Source organism: Pogonomyrmex barbatus, unplaced genomic scaffold (genome assembly GCF_055798465.1).
Source record: "Pogonomyrmex barbatus isolate J1 unplaced genomic scaffold, ASM5579846v1 scaffold22, whole genome shotgun sequence".
Lineage (NCBI taxonomy): Eukaryota > Metazoa > Arthropoda > Insecta > Hymenoptera > Formicidae > Pogonomyrmex > Pogonomyrmex barbatus.
This window is the reverse complement of record NW_028297119.1, coordinates 1411971-1432412: the sequence shown is the minus strand read 5'-3', so window position 1 is coordinate 1432412 and position 20442 is coordinate 1411971. Positions and strand designations below refer to the sequence as shown.

Sequence of the window (20442 nt, the reverse complement as noted above, 5' to 3'; positions counted from 1 at the left end):
CTTGAGTTGCGATATCGAGGATAGGTGAATTCACCTACTCGGTCGGAGGGACACCGATAGCAACTTTCCCACCCTCCGAATAAAAAATTGTCATCCAATCATACGGAAACGCACTCGTACGATGACATGCGTATCATAAAAAGATATTAAGATCACGAAATGTATATGATTTTATATATCCATCGCTGAATAGATTTCCGAAAGCGAAATAACGAATACATTAGGAGTACACACATATTTACCCGCCGCCACCGATTCGCGTACACATATGACCGCGTCAGACGCCATCAGCTGTTCGTGTTAAATATCGCTTCACGTATGCCCTCGCGCGCGCGCGCGCGCGCGCACGCACGCACGCACGCACGCACGCACGCACGCACGCACGCACGCACGCACGCACGCACGCACGCACGCACGCACGCACGCACGCACGCACGCACGCACGCACGCACGCACGCACGCACGCACGCACGCACGCACACACGCACGCACGCACGCACGCACGCATGCACGCACGGCACGCACGCACGCACGATTACATATAGATATAAATTTTTTTTATCTCTTTAAACTTAACTTTTGGTGAAAGAACAAACAATGCGAAAATTATCTTTTCAATCATTTTCTTGTTCAATCTTCATTATTACTATTATTTTTCTTACGCCAAACAGGAATTTCACAAAAGAAAAACAAACAAATATGAATATATATAAACGTATTTTGTATTCAACTATATATTATATTATATTTATTATATATATATATATATATATATATATATATATATATATTTATATATATATTTTATATAAAAAATTTTTACTGGATAGTGTAAAATAATTGCGAAATTGTTGCATAAAATAATTCTCTATTAAAATTTATGTGATGTGTTCATCTTTTTTCAGATGTAACGTTTCTAAAAATCATATCAATTATAATTACACGCTCGCGACTCAGATTCACGTTGAGAAAGCATTTAGCATTCTCGATAGAGTCGAGCGAGCGGAGCGAGAAAGAGGGACATTCTCTTTCTCGCTCGATGTGCCGAACTTTATCGAGCGCGCGTAGGCACACGGATAGACGGAGCGTCTCTGTGTGCGTAAGTGGAGGGGGAAAATCGCCAGCGTGCTGGAGCACAAGTTCGCACTACTGTTTGGAAGTTGCGTCTTTCCATAAAATACTGGGGAGTCGGGGTGTCATGTCTCTTCAAAAAAATAAACCGTCATGTTCACCGATGGATAGGCCGTCCAGTTCCATAACGGAAAACTTGTGAACTCTTCGATTGGTAGAATCTGTACATCTCGTTATCATCTATTAATCTAGCGCTATATTCTTTACAACGATTATATATCTCTCAATGTTAGGTCCATTTTAAAGTTTTTTTCTTTTTATCTGTGGCTCATATATGGTATTACTCACTATATAAAAAGATTCAAACTATGAGTCATTATATATACCTCATTATTCTTATAATATATGTGTAACCTGACCTATCGTATCGTATCGTGATATGATAATACTTCCGTTTCTGCAAATGAGTAATTAACAGACAGGGATAGAGCATCGTTATAAATGACACCTGTCAATTAATACCGGTACATGCGACACTTCACTTTTTTTGGATGCATTCGCACTGGTTTTCTCTCACATTCGATCGATTCGTTAGACTTTCAAGGCACTTACTGTAATATCTCGTGCCCAATGATCTACTATATGTTTGCAATTTCTTTGTCCTCTTGTCTAAACCGGACCATGATCTCCGCAATTTGTTTATAGCAACTGGAGTATCGGCGCTTCTCATAACACATACAGTTGTCGATTTATTCGAAGAGCCATCTTTTCGCAGCTTTTTTTAGGAAAAAAGGCGGCGGACGCGGCGGCGGCGGGTCCAGGCCCTTCCGCGCTCTGTCCTGCGGACCACGTGGTCCTCCGAGTCGCAATTTGTTTATAGCAGCGGGATAATCGGCTTCTAATATTTTATCTAACTTCCCCTTTCCCCGGCGACTCATTTCAAAGGATCACCGACTTAGCGTCCCTCCCTCCTCTTTCTCTCACTTGATTAAAGCGATGAGTAATTTGGCTGCTATAATTGGTTTTGAAATTGAGTACGTATGTACCGAAGATTTTGGGGATGCAAATGTTTTATCCAGGCTTGTCAATAAATTCTGTCAAGACAATGTCAAAGAATTACAAGTTGCTTGCGTTTAAACACGGAATTAGAAATAAAAGAATTGATCACACGCAAATTTGGATATCAGTGATTCAGCTGTTCCAAGCTGAAGAAAGTTGGAGAAAGAAATTCAAAATAACATCGAACTGAAGGTGGGTTATAGAAACTTTACAGACAAGAAGCAAAATATTTAAGAGAAAACAAATTCCTTTAAGTTTTAGCAAATGTCACGATAGACTGAGCATTATAGATAGAACGTTAATATTTAAAGATAGAATTATCATTATGAAAGCGATAAGAGAAGAAATTTTGAAAATTCTGCATCGCGGATCTTCGACAATATTGTTTAAATTTATGCAGGAAAATGAATATAACTCATCTATTTTCTTTTCTTGAACACTCTCAATCAAACGGACGGGCTGAGAAAGCGGTAAATTCAATAAAACAAGCGGTTAAAAGAGATGGGATAAATTGGTGAACAGAACTACAAAATTTTCTATGCAGTTATCGATACATTTCCAAACTCTATCAATCCGGAAGGAAAGTCATCGGCAGAATTATTCTTGGGAAAAAAGATCAAGTCATCATTAACTGCATTATCAATAGACTTATCCTAGTAACTATTATCGGAAAAAATGAAAAGAAAATGGAACGCCAATTTAAGCGTCATTATGGAACACGAAAGAGGAATCCGGAGATAGGCGATGACGTGACAATAAACATCAGAGAGAACAAACGTAAACTAAGTACAATAAACCGTTGGATCTCAAGGATGTTGAAGAAGTACAGCTCTCAAATGATCAAACGATATAAAGGCACATATATCATGTATGGAGAGGTGGGAATAGACCATTACCCACAGCGAAGGATGATCATCTATTGTCACCGAATTCGCCAATATGTATTCAATCAGAGTTAAGGCAAAACGAGAACGAAACCAAAGGAATCCAGATGGAGGAACTCAACTCAATAGAAGCGGGCATAGTAGATCGATCAATTCCGCACAGAACGATGATCATGTCGCGAATGGGCATTACCTCGATGTCTAAATCTTGATCCTAGCATGAAAACATTCAAATTTATAACTGAAAGGGAAAGGTGTTGAATAATTGAATATATTATCGATCGATTGCTAAGACATCAAGAACTCCATCGCATCCGATGGGCGACATTCGGCGGATTTGGGAATGAAAGTATATTCCATGGTGATTCCCTGTTGAGTGTGTACTCGTTGTATAGAACTAAATATTAGGTGTACAAAAAAGTTCTGAGCTTTTTTTTGTAAAATTTAATCTTTATTAAAAAACAAACAAAAAAATATTAATCAGCGAAATATTCCCCGTTTACATCAACTTTTGCCATCTTTCGAGTAGCTTGCAAATTCCTTGACGATAGAAGCTCACCGGCTTCGAAGCGATAAAGTCATCAATGCATTTTCGTATCTCTTCAAATCTCACGAAATGTGTATCAGCCAAATGATGCTGCAGCGACCGGAATAGGTAGTAATCGGAAGGTGCCATGTCTGGACTCTACGCCGCGTGCGGGAGAAGTTCCCAGTCTAACGCAAAGATATGGTCCTGGGTCGCTTTCACAACAGGGGGTCGAGCATTGTCATGAAGCAAGATCACTTTACGACGTCCTTGGCCAGTAAATGGCCTCTTTTCTTCTAATGCATCGCTCAAATTGGTCAATTGTTGTTGGTAGCGGTCTGCCGTGATTGTTTTATCTGATTGTAACAACTCGTAATACAACACACTTTTCCAATCTCACCAGATACAGAGCAAAACCTTCTTGGCGTGGATATTGGGCTTTGGCATCGATGTCGAAGGTTGACCAGGGTCAACCCATGATTTTGTACGTTTAGGGTTATCATAAAGAATCCACTTTTCATCGCAAATGATGTAATGATTTTGTGCAGAAAATCTTTTTTCCGGAACTTTGAAAGCAAAGTGAGTGCAGTGTCACGCCGACGATTTTTGTTGTCTTCGGACAATTCATGCGGAACCCATCTGCTTTCCTTTCCCATCGTATGTAACGTACGGAAATGGGTTGCTGCGTAACGCCAAGCTGTTCTGCAAGCTCCTTTTCAGAGAGTTTATATCCAGCAGTGCTTGCAATTCGTCCGTTTCAATCTCTTGAGGACGTCCAGCACGCGGTTCATCTTCAAGACTGAAATCTCCTTGGCGAAATCTTTGATACCATCTTTTACATGTAGTATGACTTACAGCGTTCTCTCCATATGCAGCACAAATAATTGCAGTGGCTTCAGCAGCATTTTTCTTCAGATGAAACGCGAAGTGGATGGAAAATCGAATATGCTCTTTTGTTATTGCCATTGTAAACACTACTGATTTTTGAGGTTATGTGCATCAAACTATATAGCATTTTAGAAGGCCAAATGTCAACGCTTTAAAACCGCAAAAGGGCGGGAAGATATATAAAATTTAAATTGTTATTTCGGTTGTATGAAATCTAAAGCTCAGAACTTTTTTGTACACCTAATAAATTAATGATTAGTAGAATATTCTGACCGTAATTAATCGATTTCCTTCGTAAGATTTAACAGCTACAATTTATCGTTGAGCCCAGCGAATTAAAGAAAAAAGAGTGGACTATTGGAGAGATTAACAAAGCTGTGTATATTAAATTTTTAGAGAAACGCGATCATCATCAGATAGTAACTGATCGATGTTTTCGTCGAAGAGTATTTAATTTGGCGATGTTTAACAAGCCAGGATTGAAATTTTGGACATCCAATAAATAGTTCTGTAATTTTGAACGAAGTTATTGCATTATATTCTGCTTAATTACACAAGTTAGGAAAAAATTTTTGGAGAAATCAGCAGAATATCGAGAAGAAAAGTACAAAATTTGTAGAAGTTTAGAAGATAATCGGAGAAGAAAGTTAAGGTTGTGATGAAATCTTCAATCTAGACAATTACATTTCGACAAGTAATTGAACAGCTTCAGGACATTTCCACAAAAGGCGATGAAAGCGGATCTATCACAATCTCAACACACGCCTTTATCTCTATGGTTGATATTTCCTGTCATTAATATGTCTGCTCTTCATTTGCCGCTATATTTGAACCAAGTTATTAGCTACTTTTCAATTAGAGAAAATAACTGGTTCTAACTGTGCACTAATCATTCTGGCAAATATTTTAGCTCGAGCTGATATTTTGGCAATGCGTAAAAATGAAGATTTCTTACAGAATTTTTTCTGATCAACGTTAAAAATTGTGAATGTCAAAAGATGTTTTCTGCTTGTTTATCATTGAAGCTCAAACGGAGATAATAATTTATTTGATTCGGTTCAACGAAAAATTCTGGTTAAGTGAATGCTTATCCCGAAGGGCACAACTGGATTCATCTAATTATTGAATGTGTTCTACTTCCGGCTATAAAAATTGTTTGTACGCCATATTATGGATTGTTTTGAAAAGAAATAGACTATGAGATCTGGAAACGCGATAACTACATTAAATTGCAGGCATTTGTCCATTATCTGTGGAGTATCCCAGGCCTCGATATTTCATCCATTGATCCAGTATTCATTTTATAAGGCAGGCTACATAGCTGATCATCCGTTTATTACACATGTACAATTTTATTTTGATGACAATTTATCCATACATTTGTGTGCATAACAATTGTGAAAAATCTTCAGAATTTTATTGTTCACATTGCTGCAAATACTTTTGCTTCAATCACTGTTTGCTTAACGATTTGCACATTAACTGTTAGTCTGACAAATTAACAATTAGTCAAGTTGAAAGAACAAAATGTTTATCGGAGTATCCGATGGTCTTGTCTTCGCTGGATTGTTCATTAATTTTATCTTTATTGATCGAATCATTAGCTGATCTTACTTTCATTGGCCGTATCATTCGTTGGTATCATCCGTTTTGTCTTCATTAGTTGGATTATCCGCTGATCTTGTTTTCGTTTGTAACGATGCATCCCTCCAGTATCGTTTCGTCCGGCACTCAAACCTTCGGACGAAACGATTGATCGGTCGGCTTAAAGGCGCAAAACGCCGATAATCTTGTTAAGATTTGAGTAATTAATTATGGCTTACGGGCCGTATGTCGAATTTGCAACAGTCAGCGTAACACGACAGAAATATTCGAGCGCGCCCGGGAAGACCCAAACACGGAATTTGAATTGTAATATGCTCGTAAATAAGTAACAAACAATTTATTTACTGTTATTTTTATTTCAATGATTAGGGGGTAAAATAATATCTGCGAATCGATTTGAATCCTTCCGAACTATCAAATCCGGACCGGAGAAGAGCGATCCTGAGGTAGCGTGTTCGCTGTCTCAGCGTTACTGGTACCGATCAGACCTTATTCTGACAAGAACACAGCGAAGCGGCAATCGTCACAGTCAGGAGTTTCTGTGTCCTCACAGCCGAACGCGACAGTGCGTTCGCTATTGCGAACGGCTTCCGCCGTCCTATCCTCCGAGGATTAATCCGTGATCCGCGTCTATGACGAGATCGACCGCGCCCGCGACGAGAACGACTGCGTCCGCGCTGAAACTTACCGCGCCTGCCGTAAAAATCCGCATCCGATCCGCGTTCGCGTCCGCGACCGCGTAGAAAACAGCCGCACATCCTTACATAGCCGTATTTACCGATTGTAATAAGCCTCGTGCAACATATCTTGTAAAATCTCGCTGTAAATAACCGCGCAATAATTATTGTAAACAAACTAATTATAATCAGTCGCTGTAAATATCCGTGCTTTTGCCAATTCGTTGTATCTAAAATATATTTAAATAAATAATTAATGTTTAAGACCAATATATTCGTTTTTCCGTCTTTCGCAACCCGGCTTAACCGACGAGCATATCTGTACAAAATCTTAAACAATCTACATATCGAAAAGGGGATTCCGTTTTAATTAGCTTGTCCGTTGATCTTGTCTTCATTGGCTGAAACGTAATTCAAAATAAGGACATTGAGCGCTACTTTGTGCCTGTTGGAAGTTTAGCAAAAAATTACCAAAAACAAAGTTTTCTTTTTTTCATACGAGTAGTATACGAATTTGCAATAAAACATTTTCATCGAAAAATGTCAACCTGGGCCTTACTAGGTTCGGATCTGCACGCGAAATCTAATGGACCTCTTCAAACCTCTTCAAACAATTTTTATTTGAAATATTTTTTTCAAAAATGCATTGTTTTCGAGATGTTTTGATATCAAAATTAAAAACATATTTCGATCCAAATCGAATACAGAGTACAGAATTTGATTATTTAAAATACTTATTTCAAATGTGATCTTTCGACTGGCAACGTCAGTTTTTTTTTAATATCATTTCTGTAATATACAAGGTCTGGCAGAAAGTAGTGAGATTTTGTCGATAGAAAAAACAAATTTATTCAACAATATTTATACGATTTTTTTTCAAAGTAGTCCCCTTCTAAAGATACACATCGTCGGAGACATTGTTCCCATCCTTCAAAACAATACTAGTACTCTTGGAATATGAAATTCTTTAGCTGGTCAGTTGCGGCCTTATGAATATTCTCATTTGTTCTCAAATAACATTCCCCGAGGATGAATTTCAATTTTGAGAACAGGAAGAAGTCACAGCAACTCAAATCAGATGAACAAAGGAGTTATAGAAAAACTGAATTTCCTTTTGTGGCTATGGGATGATTGACAGTGACCAGGAGCGTTATCATAGTGCAGCATCCAACTGTTTACAATACTCGATCGCACACGAGCAATTGTTTCTTTGAAACGTTAGCGTCCATTCTGCGAAACTGATTTTTTAAAGTGTGTTACAAAAATGGATATAGCTGAACATCGTGCACAAAGAATTTGTCCAAAGACTTCTCGATAAAAATGTTGGCAGTTAGTCTTGGAGGCACAAATTCTTTGTGCACGATGTCTAGCTATATCCATTTTCGCAGAATGGACGCTAACAATCATTAACTAATTCGAGGAGATTGAAACTCGTACTGAAAATCTACGAGGAATCTGCTTTGACGATTGTGAACTCGCCAGTTCCAGTGTTACCAATTTGTGCGCAGTGACAACAGTCATTTCATTATTGTTCTGATAGATATTGTTCATACAGCACATTTCTTTGTGCGTGTGTGCGTGCGAGCGGGCACACGCGCACAAGTTCTTTTAACCAAATGCAATTTTTTAATTAAAGGTCAATTGAAATTCAATAATTAAAATTCTGTATAAAAATTGATATATAAAGTCCTGAAATTGTAGTTGATATAGAAAGTCCTTACAAGAGAGGACTATCTCAAGATCGTGAGGAAAAATTTTTAAATGTATCGAAGTGACTATGTGAATAGCTATCTTCTCTAAGCGGAAATGTTTTTGATTTTGCAATCTCAAATTATGAGTCTGATAATGATATGTAGGAGTTTGAGAATCACATAGAAAAAAGCCTCGAGACGATATGGAAGAGTCTGAAATGAAATGTAATGATTTTAAAAAATCCGACAATAATTCTGACGTTTCTTTTTCATCCATTGATAAATCTTTAAAGATATAAACACGAATCGAACTATCAATTTTTGCACAAGTCTATGATATACATAAAATATCGAATAGAGCAGCTGCAGAATTAGCATCTGCTGTGTTATATGGCATAATATATTAATATTAAGCTACCACAGTATTCTTTAGTAACTGATAAAAGTAAGGTCCAAAGAGAGCGAAAAAAGAATAGACAGATGTTAGAAAGCATTTCTTTTTCCGTAGCTAATACTTGGGGTCTTTATTTTGACTGCAGAAGAAATGAAATATACATTATAAACACAAATGATATTTCATGTAGTAGAGTTCGCAAAACGATAGTCGAAGAATACATCACATTAATCAAAGAAGTGGGGTTTGATTTCCTCGGGCATGTCTCAATAACATTAGGTATAACCTGCTATAAAACCTGCTATGAAAAAGCTGTAAACATTTTTGAAGTTATCTGGAATAAACTGATTGAGCTCGGTATTCCGATAGATTGTTTGTAATTCAGATAGAAGTAAATACACATTGAAAATCGAATAGGTAGATCTCTACAGTGATTCATTTATTTGTTACATATGAACGAATTTTCTCTTAGACATTTGATTCAAAAGGTATATAGAACTGTAAGTGGAAACTAAAATGATTTGTGAATCTTTAAGTAAAGTTCTACGATTTTGCGAACAGTTTTCTCTATTACAAGATTATGGGGCTATTCCGAGTGATTTGCCAAATATAGAACTCCGGACTTGAGTGCTGATCAACTTGTACAATACTATATGCAATAATTTATAAGAAGTTGATAAGGCAGCCAGCGGATGGCATCAAGAATACTATACAGCGGAAAAGTTTAGCACTTGAGCGATTTTAGCGCCCAAACCTACTTCACGGAAGTGATGTGTCACTCCGGAAGTATGATGAAATAGAATATTTTAGAGTATTCTAGCGTGCTCCATTTTCGGCGGAGAACCGACAATTCTAATAGACATGAGACACTCTCCTTCCGGCCGGTGTTAGAGACAGACGTCTCTTTTGCGAGAGTCATGGTCAAGATAAATCGATCTAAGTTAGTCGTAATCGAAATTGTTGAAAACTCCACGCTACTTTGGTAAATTGTATAACGTATGTTGAGAAAAAGGCATTCTATGAAATATATCTAGTGTTTCCATTAAACTGACTGTGAATTATTAAGATTGTCGATCACCCACCATTTCCTTGTTCCATTATCCGTAACAAACGACTCCATTCTGTGCGCGTGCTCCGAAGTAACGAACTCAATTCAAACTCGGATTTCCTGATAAATTGTCTTTATTCAAATTTAAATGTTTAAACTACAATTAGCTTACAAATTATTGTATGTAGCTCAGGTATCATCTGGACTCATGTTCAGATAGACTGAAGACAATAAAGTCTGGAAAAATGACTCTTTTTTTCTCGATGAGGCTTAATAATAGATCGCAATCAGATTTCTAAGATTCTGGATATTGATTAAAAAATCGACCACCGAATTAAAGTTAATTATGACTTATGCTGCATTCCATGAGGCGTGCTTACTTTCTGTTCCCGATTTATAATAACTATATCTCTTATTTTGATCTTTAAATGGTCCCTAGAAGTCAACTTAACCCCATGACATTACTGACATATCTGAATGTAAAATTTTCCGTACTTTTCATTTCTGAAGTAAAAAATAGAGGTTTCCATTTAAAAAAATCGATTTTATCTTGAAATGACCTTGAAATTGGATCCCAAGATCAAGATCACAGTTACCATTGTTTGTTCCCCTATAAACTCTACAATTTTTGTGTTCACCATTTTTCTCTATCTCCCTCATTTTTTTAATTATTTGCCTGTGGCAATTAAAATGAAATACCCTATATAATATGACTATTAATCTCGAAAGATTACGCCGAGAAAGAAAGATTTCTCGTCAAATCATGCAGACATTTATCTAAAATGGCGGCGCATTGGTTCATTTGCGAAATCCTTTTTTTCTGTAGCTTCAAATCGATGTACAGAAATCTAGGTATACGGTTTGATCTGAAGAAAATATAAAGAATTAATTATATATCAAAGAGATTAGAGAAGTATATAGGGATCTTTTAAAATATTAATTTTTCTCAAAATGGCAGCTATTTTACAAAAGATTTGCATTTTTACTCTAAAATATATGTCTAAAAGTATTAATTGCAAAAAGAGTTTTCAATATTTCAAAAAAAAAAACCTACGTACTTTTTTGCAGAATGTATTAAAGAGTTCTGTAAAAATTTCAAGTAAATTGGATGAAAACTATAAGAGTTATGTTGTACACCGATTTTAAAAATGCTGTTTTGAGAAACGCATTTAAAATTTTTCAAGAGGATTTTCTGTCTATAAAAATAAAAATTTTTATTTTACCTTCAGCGTCCATCTGCGATACCTGTCCTATAAAACTGCTCTTCCATCTCAGCATTATTCTTGTCAACTTCTTTTCCAGCTGACAATAATGACTTTCTGGCCTCTTTTGCTGCGTCGGTGAGACTGCGCTCGGCCGCTTTAACGCGCCGCACTTCCTCACAAAAATTGTAACAATTAGGCTCCACTGCGAGATTCAAAACTTTCATAATTTCCATTATTCTGAATCATATTTCTGAATCGTTGAAATTACAAACAGCAATATCTGTTGCAATGTCAAATATTTTTTTCCACTTGCATAAGATTTTGGAACCAGTGCCCACACAGTCACATTAAAGCTTTTATTGCCATTCTGCATGAAACCTCCTAAACATCTCGATAAAAGTTCGGAGTTGTTCAACAGTAGTAAGTGGATAGCCATGGCGCGTCAAAACAAACCTCCACCACCTTCCCACTGGCGCCAGCGTGGGCGGCGTGGCTTCCGACTGGCAGCTACGTGGAAATGGAGCATTCTAATTGATCGGTGATCGTGGGAGGTAATAATTAGGTAATTAGTGGGAGCGTTCTGATTGGTTGACTCCGTAGCTGCCCGGCGCGTGATTGGCTCTAGCCATAGTGCCCCAAGTGTGCGATTGGTTGTCGAACGTTGCTAGACGAAAAGTAGGGGAAGGGGGAGAAAGTGTCTGGGACCGATCGGGGTCCGAAAACAAAATGGCGTCTGCGAAAAGAAATATAACGGGTCTGTAAAAGGAATATACTTGTCGAGAATGGAATGCGATTTTTTGTGACTCGGGAATGGAGCGTGGAGAAGAAAACTGATTTTCTGCGAGTTTTTATGGTGTATATGGGAAATGACGTTTTCTTAGGGCGAAAAGTTTCTCGGCGCCTCATAGTCGGTGAATTTAGATAAATTTCTCGACTTGTTTGACATTTTTTGTATGGAGGAAATATAGATTTATAGAATATATAGGTTTTGAAGACGTGAGGTTTGTCGGAGTGTAATAACCGTTAGAATTATTCTGCGTGTCGTACGGTATGTGGGGGAGGAAAACAGGAACGGACAGGTTCATACTAGAGGTTTCTGACGATGACGACGACGACGAACTTGGAGTTATACGAAGGTTTTATCCTATCCACAAACACGTGGCTGAAAAAATTTTCTTTCGACACGACGATAACTATACAAGCATATTGAAGGGGGGGAGGGGGGGAGAGAGAGAGAGAGAGAGAGAGAGAGAGAGAGAGAGAGAGAGAGAGAGAGAGAGAGAGAGAGAGCAGAGGTACTAGAAGACCATAGGAAAACACGCTCGCGTAGGCTCGCGTAAATGACTTTCAAAAAAGAGGAGTTGTGAAAAATTTAGGATAAAGGAAGAGATAAAGAAACGACGTAAATTTGAATTTATGTTATCAAGTATAAGTTGAATTTATTTTCGCATATATATGAATATGTTTTGTTACAGAGTTATTCTTCTTGTTACAAAATTAAATACACGATTCGGTTATTATATAAAAATTATAATTCACGATTCAATAAAATTATAGTAGTAATTTAGTTAGTAATTTCTTTAAATTTTAATGTAATTAATTCTAAAAATACAATATCAAAATATTGTATCCAAAAATGATAAATTATTTATTTGCGTCCTCACAGCAAGTTCCATATCCTTTTGATTGCCTCGGACAGTGAGTTTGACGATATCGGCGTCGATGTAATTGTTAGGTAGATATAGTTCTATCTCTTTGATCAAATAATGTGCGCACTTGTTAACAGTATCGACGATGGATGCTAACTGGTTTATACAAGCATCGATACATTTGACAATATTCTCCATTCCTTGAAAAGTAGCTTGTTGCATTACAACAACTGCGACGGAATAAGTTTTCCTTTTTTTCGACGGAGGTTGTTCCTCCGTTTTCGAGTCTGCTTGCATATTTCCAGTACTGTTTTCTTTAGGAAAATTTTCATTTTTCTTATACGCCAATACAGCTTTCGCCCCGTAGGCAGAGGTGAAGTTGATATGAACATGTTTGCAAATATGATGGGATTTACTTTGCTTTTGCTGCTTCCGTTAAAATATGCGCTCATGTATCGAATACTGTCTTGAAATTGCTGCCACGTGTCCGGATCAAAGCTGATTCCTTCTGCAGAATTACCACTCAATTTAACGACAGGCTCGAAGATCCTTTCCTTCCTAGATAATTGTAATCCCACGTGTAATTTATTCGTACGAGAGGTATTGAGAGGGTATATCGTAGAAAGCAGCAAATTTTGTTCCACATTTTGTACAGAGTTCTCGAATATCTTGCGAATATTTTCTAGTTTAGTGAGATTTACAGTTTCTTGTTGTCCGATCATATTATTCGATGAGAAAATTTTGAACAAAATGTCCACTTTTAACAAACGAAAACTCGGAGGGATATTTTCGAAGTAGACGCTTCGAATGTCAATACTCGAGTGAAGCAGTGTAGCGGTACAACATTATTTACTTATATCGCATCTTCCTCTCCCTTTGAAATAAACAAAAAAGTACGTTTTATAAATAATATATAGTTAAATCGAAGATTCTAGAAGAAACGCGTATTTTCGCTTTGTCTCTGCTTTTTTCAAGGAAAAACTTTCCTCGAATAACAGCATTATTACAGATTCGATCACGCGTGAGTCTTGCATGTTAGAGAAAAATTTTAAATAAATAAATTATTGAACATTCGAGTAAACTATAATTTTACGTTGCTCTTTTTCAACAAGGAAAGAATTTTCTCGAATAAAGCAAATATTACAGGTTCGATCACGTTCGAACGTGTCAGAGTATTAGATGAGAAAATTTAAAAAAAATCATCGTAAAATCATGCAAAAACTATTTCAAGAAGAAGAAGAAAGTATCGAAATATACAATAGAAGTACAAGTAAGAAATATTTGATAAATGTTTAAAATTTGTTAATGTTTAATTTGTTAAATGTTTAAAAATTTGAAGAAGCGAGAACTTTCCTCAAATTTAAATAACTATTTGGACATGCTATATATCTGCCGTTTATAACAAAAAAAAAAAACACCGTTAGTAACCAAAAAAGTGAAATCGAAAAAAGGTCAAGCTACAGGTAATATAAATTTTTCAAGAAAAAATGATTTATTACTTGGGCTGAGATAGCATTTCTACCCCTCGCGCTCTCGAAACTACGGGATAATTCTACAATTTTTTACAAATCTTTTTTGGAAAACATTTTCCCTATATATAGTACGTTTTGCGCTATCTAAAACTATTTCTGAGTTGAACTCTTTCGTGCTTCACCCCGGTTTCGTCACGCGAATTTTAAAAGTTTCGGATTATTTTGTGCGAATAAAGGTGCGAAAAATGCAGTGAAGTGATTAGAAGAAGCATAAAGTTAGCATCGATGTTGGATACTCACATAAATGCGGAGAAATTTTTAACTAAATATCTAACGTTTCGCTCGATGCCAACTATCTGCTTTTCACACGTTTTTTGTGCGAATGTTCTGATACAATATTGGGAATATTGTATTAGTTAGGATACTTTGGTACCGACGCGCGTTTACTCTGGATTGCCGGAAAAATAATTGAAACGTGACGTGCGGTTGGACACGAGGAGGAGGATGTGGGTGGACACATCCAAAATCTCCTCTCTCATCTCCACAATGGTAAGTGACTCTCTATTTTTATAAAAGCAACTCATATATCGAACTCGCGATTTAGCTAATTTTTAATAATAAATTATAGTAAGAAATGCACGTCAAAGAGTCACTGCGGTGATGAATCCGCTCACGCAAATTCGAAGGCGACACGCGGAGGACGAGGCAGAAGCAGATCCAGCGCGTAAGCAATATTATTAAAAACTAGACAGGAGTAAAAATACAATTTTCCAAGATTAAAATATTAAATGCTTTTAGAAAGGTCGTATTGAACGCAGGAATTAGAGGAGGAGGCGCCAGAAATTATTCAGCTTTCATTTGGTAAGCCTTCATTTGGTTTACATTTTTAAATAAATAATTTTTAAAACAAATAGTAAAAGTTAGAAAATCTTAATACAACTTTGTTTTTAGATACGGCAGTAAGTACTCCCGATCAGCGAGTGTTTTCGCCCGGTAAGTCGATAGAGAGAAAATATTAATTAAAGTACATAATATCTTTATTGATTAAGGACATAATATTAATATCGAAAATAAAAATTTACGATATATTTTTTCTTAGAATACGACCATATGTACTCCCCCGTAATCCCGGAAGAGAGAATTTGGAGCGATGAAGAAGGGGAAGAAGAAGAAGAAGAAGAAGAGCAGGAAGAAGAAGAGGAGAAGGAAGAAGAGGAGGAGGAAATGGTGGAGGAAGAGGAGGAGGAGGAGGAGGAGGAGTAGGAGAAGATGGAGGAACGCGAGGAAGAACCCGAAGAAGGCGAAGAGGAAATTAGAGAAACACTGCCTGGTATATAATCTTTTTTCTTACTTTTTCGATTTATGTTTGTATTTAATTTTAAATTATCGAATTTTTTTAATAGGAATTTCTTCCAGCCCTATTCTCTATGCGAGAAGGAGACGCTATCGATAAAAGGCGAGTTACCTCAGAAAAATATGCTTGTTTACTAAATTAAATACAAACATAATATTCTAAGCAATCTCGAAGTATTTTTTATAAAATATGTTTCTAATTTTTTGTAACTTTTGCACAGAAGCGAACAATGAAGAGCCGCAGCGTGGAGGAGGGCTTCCACCTCAGGAAAATTTGGAGAAGGGAGAGGTTGAGGAGGAAGAGCAGCAGGAAATAGCAGACGAAGAAAGGGAGGAGGAGGAGGAGGAGGAGGAGATAATGGGAGAAGAACAAGTGCAAAAGGAGGGGGAGGAGGAAGAGGAAAGGGGACAAGCGTGTTGTCACGAGATCAGAAATTTTAATCATTTATTATTAATCGGGGAAAATTCGCTTTAGAAATTTCGCGATATTAGGAAGAGAGGCGATATTCCGTTTGTGTCTGCTATCCGAAGGAGTCGATGTTTATAACTGGCTTGAAAACGCATTCGCCGAAATTCATGCCTACGCGTTGCATATCTCCGAACCGCATGATTACGTGGGATTTGCATTCGATTCGGAAGATTTAACGCACGGTCCGGCGGGATTATCGTTTTGACCGGCACGCGACTTAACTCGTGAGGACATTTGGCGTCTTGTGAGTTCAGTAGCGCAAAGCGCCGGAGGTCTCGATATCGCACGAGATTTTAACGTACGCGTTTTCAATGTCGCGGACGCGTTTCGAATAAACTTACACGGGAAGACGTTGCGAAACGTTCGATTTTAACAATCTCCAATTCGGATAATTTATGTTTTCCCTGCTCTCTCGTGACCGCGCAAATTTATCACGAACGCGGTACGTTGCGTGCGGGGAACTTCACGAGCAGTGGAATGTGGACATCAGAATTCCTCGTTACAACGCGAACTCGCGTTGGATTTGACGAGGAGGGCTGGTGTCACCATTCCACCGGAGGATTGCGGGATTCGGGAAATAGAATGTTTCCAACGCTTTCTCGCCGCATTCGATATCGCTATTATTGTTTATAATTTCGCTACTTTCGGGCGCGGCTTTATTCGACGGAACCGCGGTACTCGCCTCTCTAGAACATGAGCTATTGTATCGAATAAATATTATATATTATGAGCAACAACAATATTATAGTCCTATTTTAAATTTAAAAGCAGCCGTGAGAAGTAGAGGGGGTTATTATATACCGTGTAATATCGATTATCGTGAGGAAAGGTCATCGCTGTTCAAACAAATGTTCTCGTTGTAACAAAGTGCCGCTGTGCGAGCAACGTAAAATCGTAGAACTTGTTAGATGCGAGACTTACAAACGTTCGTTCTTAGGAAACACATGCTTTGAACATCATCGGGCGACAAAGTCGTACGACGGAAAAACACCGGCGAGTGTCTGCAATACTATTCGGCTTTGCGAAGGTTGCGGACGGATTATAAAAGCGACAAAAAGACACGAATGTGCCGTTTCTTTTTGCAAAATTTGCAGTTCGCAAAAACCGATAAATCATCTTTGTTACATGCAACCTCTCTCACGTGAAGACAGATCCTCCGCTGTCGAGCCCGACAGAGATTTCTTCTGTAGTTACGGGAGAGAGTGAGCAGAATAACACGGGTGAGCGGGAATGCAATAAGGGACGAACGGCATTCGTATTTTATGATTTTGAGACGCGTCAAGATCAATTGCTCGAGGGAACCGATATGAAAATTCACGTCCCGACACTCTACGTCGCACAACAGATTTGCGATTCGTGCGCGGGGATGGATAATTTGTCGGTGCGCTGCGACTGGTGCAGAGTACGCGAATTTGTTTTTCGACAGGATTCGGTAAAACAATTTGTCGAATTCGCAACACGAACCAACGAAACATTTTACGCGGATTATTTATATAGCGCATAACGCGAAATCATTTGACGCGCAATTTATCTTCCGGTACATCGTAGAAAATTATTCTGGATTAGAACCTTGTATAATTTTAAACGGTACAAAAATTATGGTCCTAACAGTAAATCGCACGAAATTTATCGACAGTATTAATTATATGCCAATGCGTTTGTCGGAATTACCGAAGGCCTTCGGGTTACCGGATACTTGTGACAAAGACGTCTTTCCGCACTTATTTAATACTGTCGATAATCAAACATATGTCGATCCACTATCCGATGTTCGTTATTACGCGCCCGAAACAATGCGAACAAAGGAACGCGAACGTTTTCTCGCGTGGCACACAGAAATGTCTGAAAGAAATACGGTATTTGATCTTCAACGTGAAATACTCGAGTATTGTCGCACCACATTACATTAATATCCTTCGACGAGCATGTATGGCCTTCAGAAAAATATTCTTACAGCTGGGAAACGTGTGTTCATTCGAGGAATGTACAACTATTGCTTCAACGTGCATGAAAGTTTTTCGGAAAAACTTTTTGCACGAAGGAGAAATAGGAATCATTCCTTCGGAATACAGGTTTAAAGATAACCAGTCGCGCAAAGCCGTGCAATGGTTAATTTTGAAGGAATGTGAGATCGGTCATCGAATAATTCACGCGGGACGCGAGTATCATTTAGCGGAAGACATGCTCGTCGACGGGTATTACGAATGCGAGAATGGGGTGAGACGCGGCGTCACGCAATTTCACGGTTGCTTTTTTCATGGATGCCCGTCTTGCTATCCATTAAATCGTGATAAAACGCTCGAAAATTTTAACGATACGTTTGACGCGCGTTACGAACGAACGCGGTTGCAGCGTCTTGGCGATTACGTCAAGGATATATCCTAACAGAAAAATGGGAGTGCGTTTTCGACGAAGAAATACGCGAGAATCGAGAGATGCAAGAATTTCTTGAATATCACCCCATGGTCAAATCCCACCTCTCAATCCTCGCGATGCATTTTTTGGCGGACGCACCGGCAATATCGCGACTCGATACGAGATTACGGGCATCGAGAAGATACGGTACGTAGACGTATGTTCTCTGTACCCGTACGTACCCAAGATCGGAGTTTTCCCAATTGGTCACCCGGATATTTATGTGGGCAAGGATTGCGCCAAATTTTAATTTTACTCCGGTCGAGGGTCTCGTACGTTGCCGAGTACTCCCCCCGCGTGATCTCTTCCATCCGGTACTACCGTACCGCGTACGCGGTAAATTATTATTTGCTCTTTGCCATACATGTTGCGAATCATTTTCTCGCGACGCGTGCACTCACGACGATCTTGCGGAGCGTGAGTTCGAAGGCACATGGGTGTTGTGCGAATTACGCAAAGCAGTCGAAAAAGGATATCTCGTGACGTGGATAGACGAAATTTGGCAGTACAAATCCACGCGATATAACCCCGAGACGCGATAGGGAGGATTGTTTACCGAATATATCAACACTTTTTTGCAACTGAAAAAGGCGAGAGTGGGTGGCCGAACGAATGCTACGACGACGTTGCTAAAGAACGCTACCTGAGGGAGTATGAAGCAACCGAAGGTATCATTCTCGATAAAAACAACGTCGTACGTAATTCCGGCTTAGGCTCCGTCGCCAAACTCTGTCTTAATTCGTTTTGGGGGAAATTCGGCTAACGGAGTAACCTGCCGAATACAGAAATAATAAGATCCCCTCAGCGTTTCGCCGAATTGTTGTCGAGTCCTGAACAGAGATAGTCGCTGTATTGCCGTTAACGAGGATATATGTTTCATGGCGGTTAAAGAGTGAAGCGGTAGTATCTTCACCGATAACTAACGTGGTGATAGCGGCATACACGACGGCACAGGCGCGATTAAAATTATATGAATATTTAGAAAAATTAGATCGTCGCGTATTATATTACGATACAGATTCTTGTATATTTACAAGCAGCGATGATCCCGAGGAGTACGAGCCGCACATAGGTAATTTTTTGGGTGACATGACCGATGAACTCGAGAGTTACGGGCGTGGTAGCTTCATCGAGGCGTTTGTATCTGGCGGGCCGAAGTTTTACGCGTACGTGGTACGTACACCGGACGCACGAAAATATGAAATATGTAAGATAAAGGAGATTAAATTAAATTTTGAAAATTCGAGGCTGCTTAATTTTAAGAGTATTTATAATTTATTATTAAATAGGGAAAAAGAGGAGGAGGAAGAGATAAATCTGCGATTTAAGACAATTCGTCGCACCGCGTTTTACGAAGTAATAACGCGAAACGAGGTAAAAACATGTGCTCCTGTTTTATTAAAGCGCAGATTCATCGACAATCTTTTTTCTTATCCCTTTTACGATATTTTATTTAAAATTAAGTTAGGTTAAGGCTCGGATTTCTCCGTTCTCCCGCAAGTGTAAATATGTATACAGGATAAATATGCTTGTAAAAATTAAGATTATTTTTATTTTAGTCATAGTTTATTTTAGTATTAAATTTAAGAAAAAAATGGGAAATTTGAAAAATGTATATTATACGAAGTTTCGATTAGAAAATGTAAAATTACAAATGTAAAATTACAAATTTGCGTTTAGTTATTAAGAAAAAATGTAATAAAAATATTTATTTCTCTAATTGTAAGAAAAAGTATAATAAAAATTTTGTAAAATTAAATTTTTAAATCCAATTTTTTCCCACTTTCCTATAATTTTCCTATAACTTTCTTTTATCACTAATTTTTTTATACAGAAAATATTTTGAATATTTTGAATTTACAATAGAGAATCTTTAAAATACTTTGTAAAATATCTTTTAAATTATAATCCTAAATTATAATTGCATAAGTTACGATTTTTTAAATTACTTTGTATTAGGTGTACAAAAAAGTTCTGAGCTTTAAATTTCATACAACCAAAATAACAATTTAAATTTTATATATCTTCCCGCCTTT

At 37.8% G+C, this 20442-nt stretch overlaps 2 protein-coding genes across 8 annotated transcripts in view; both read left to right on the top strand.

The window, feature by feature from the left end:
• The window catches only part of LOC105427296 (chromatin assembly factor 1, p105 subunit), a 798730-nt gene that overhangs the window by 13704 nt on the left and 764584 nt on the right, over positions 1 to 20442 (top strand). The gene's annotated exons all lie outside the window — the stretch shown is intronic.
• Positions 10960 to 20165, top strand: LOC105422599 (uncharacterized). Of its 7 annotated transcripts, XR_967278.2 has the most exons (6): positions 10960 to 14893; positions 14968 to 15030; positions 15121 to 15162; positions 15269 to 15499; positions 15573 to 15625; positions 15744 to 20165. XR_967278.2 is itself a non-coding variant. In XM_089078285.1 (3 exons), exons 1-3 carry the CDS (start codon positions 15320 to 15322, stop codon positions 15754 to 15756), a joined length of 246 nt encoding a protein of 81 aa, XP_088934411.1. In that variant the 5' UTR covers positions 10960 to 15319; the 3' UTR covers positions 15757 to 20165. The 7 variants fall into 7 exon arrangements, 2 of the variants coding, with proteins under 2 accessions (XP_088934411.1, XP_088934410.1); XR_967272.2 differs by having other exon boundaries at positions 10960 to 15030; XR_016139542.1 differs by having other exon boundaries at positions 10960 to 14718; positions 14798 to 15499.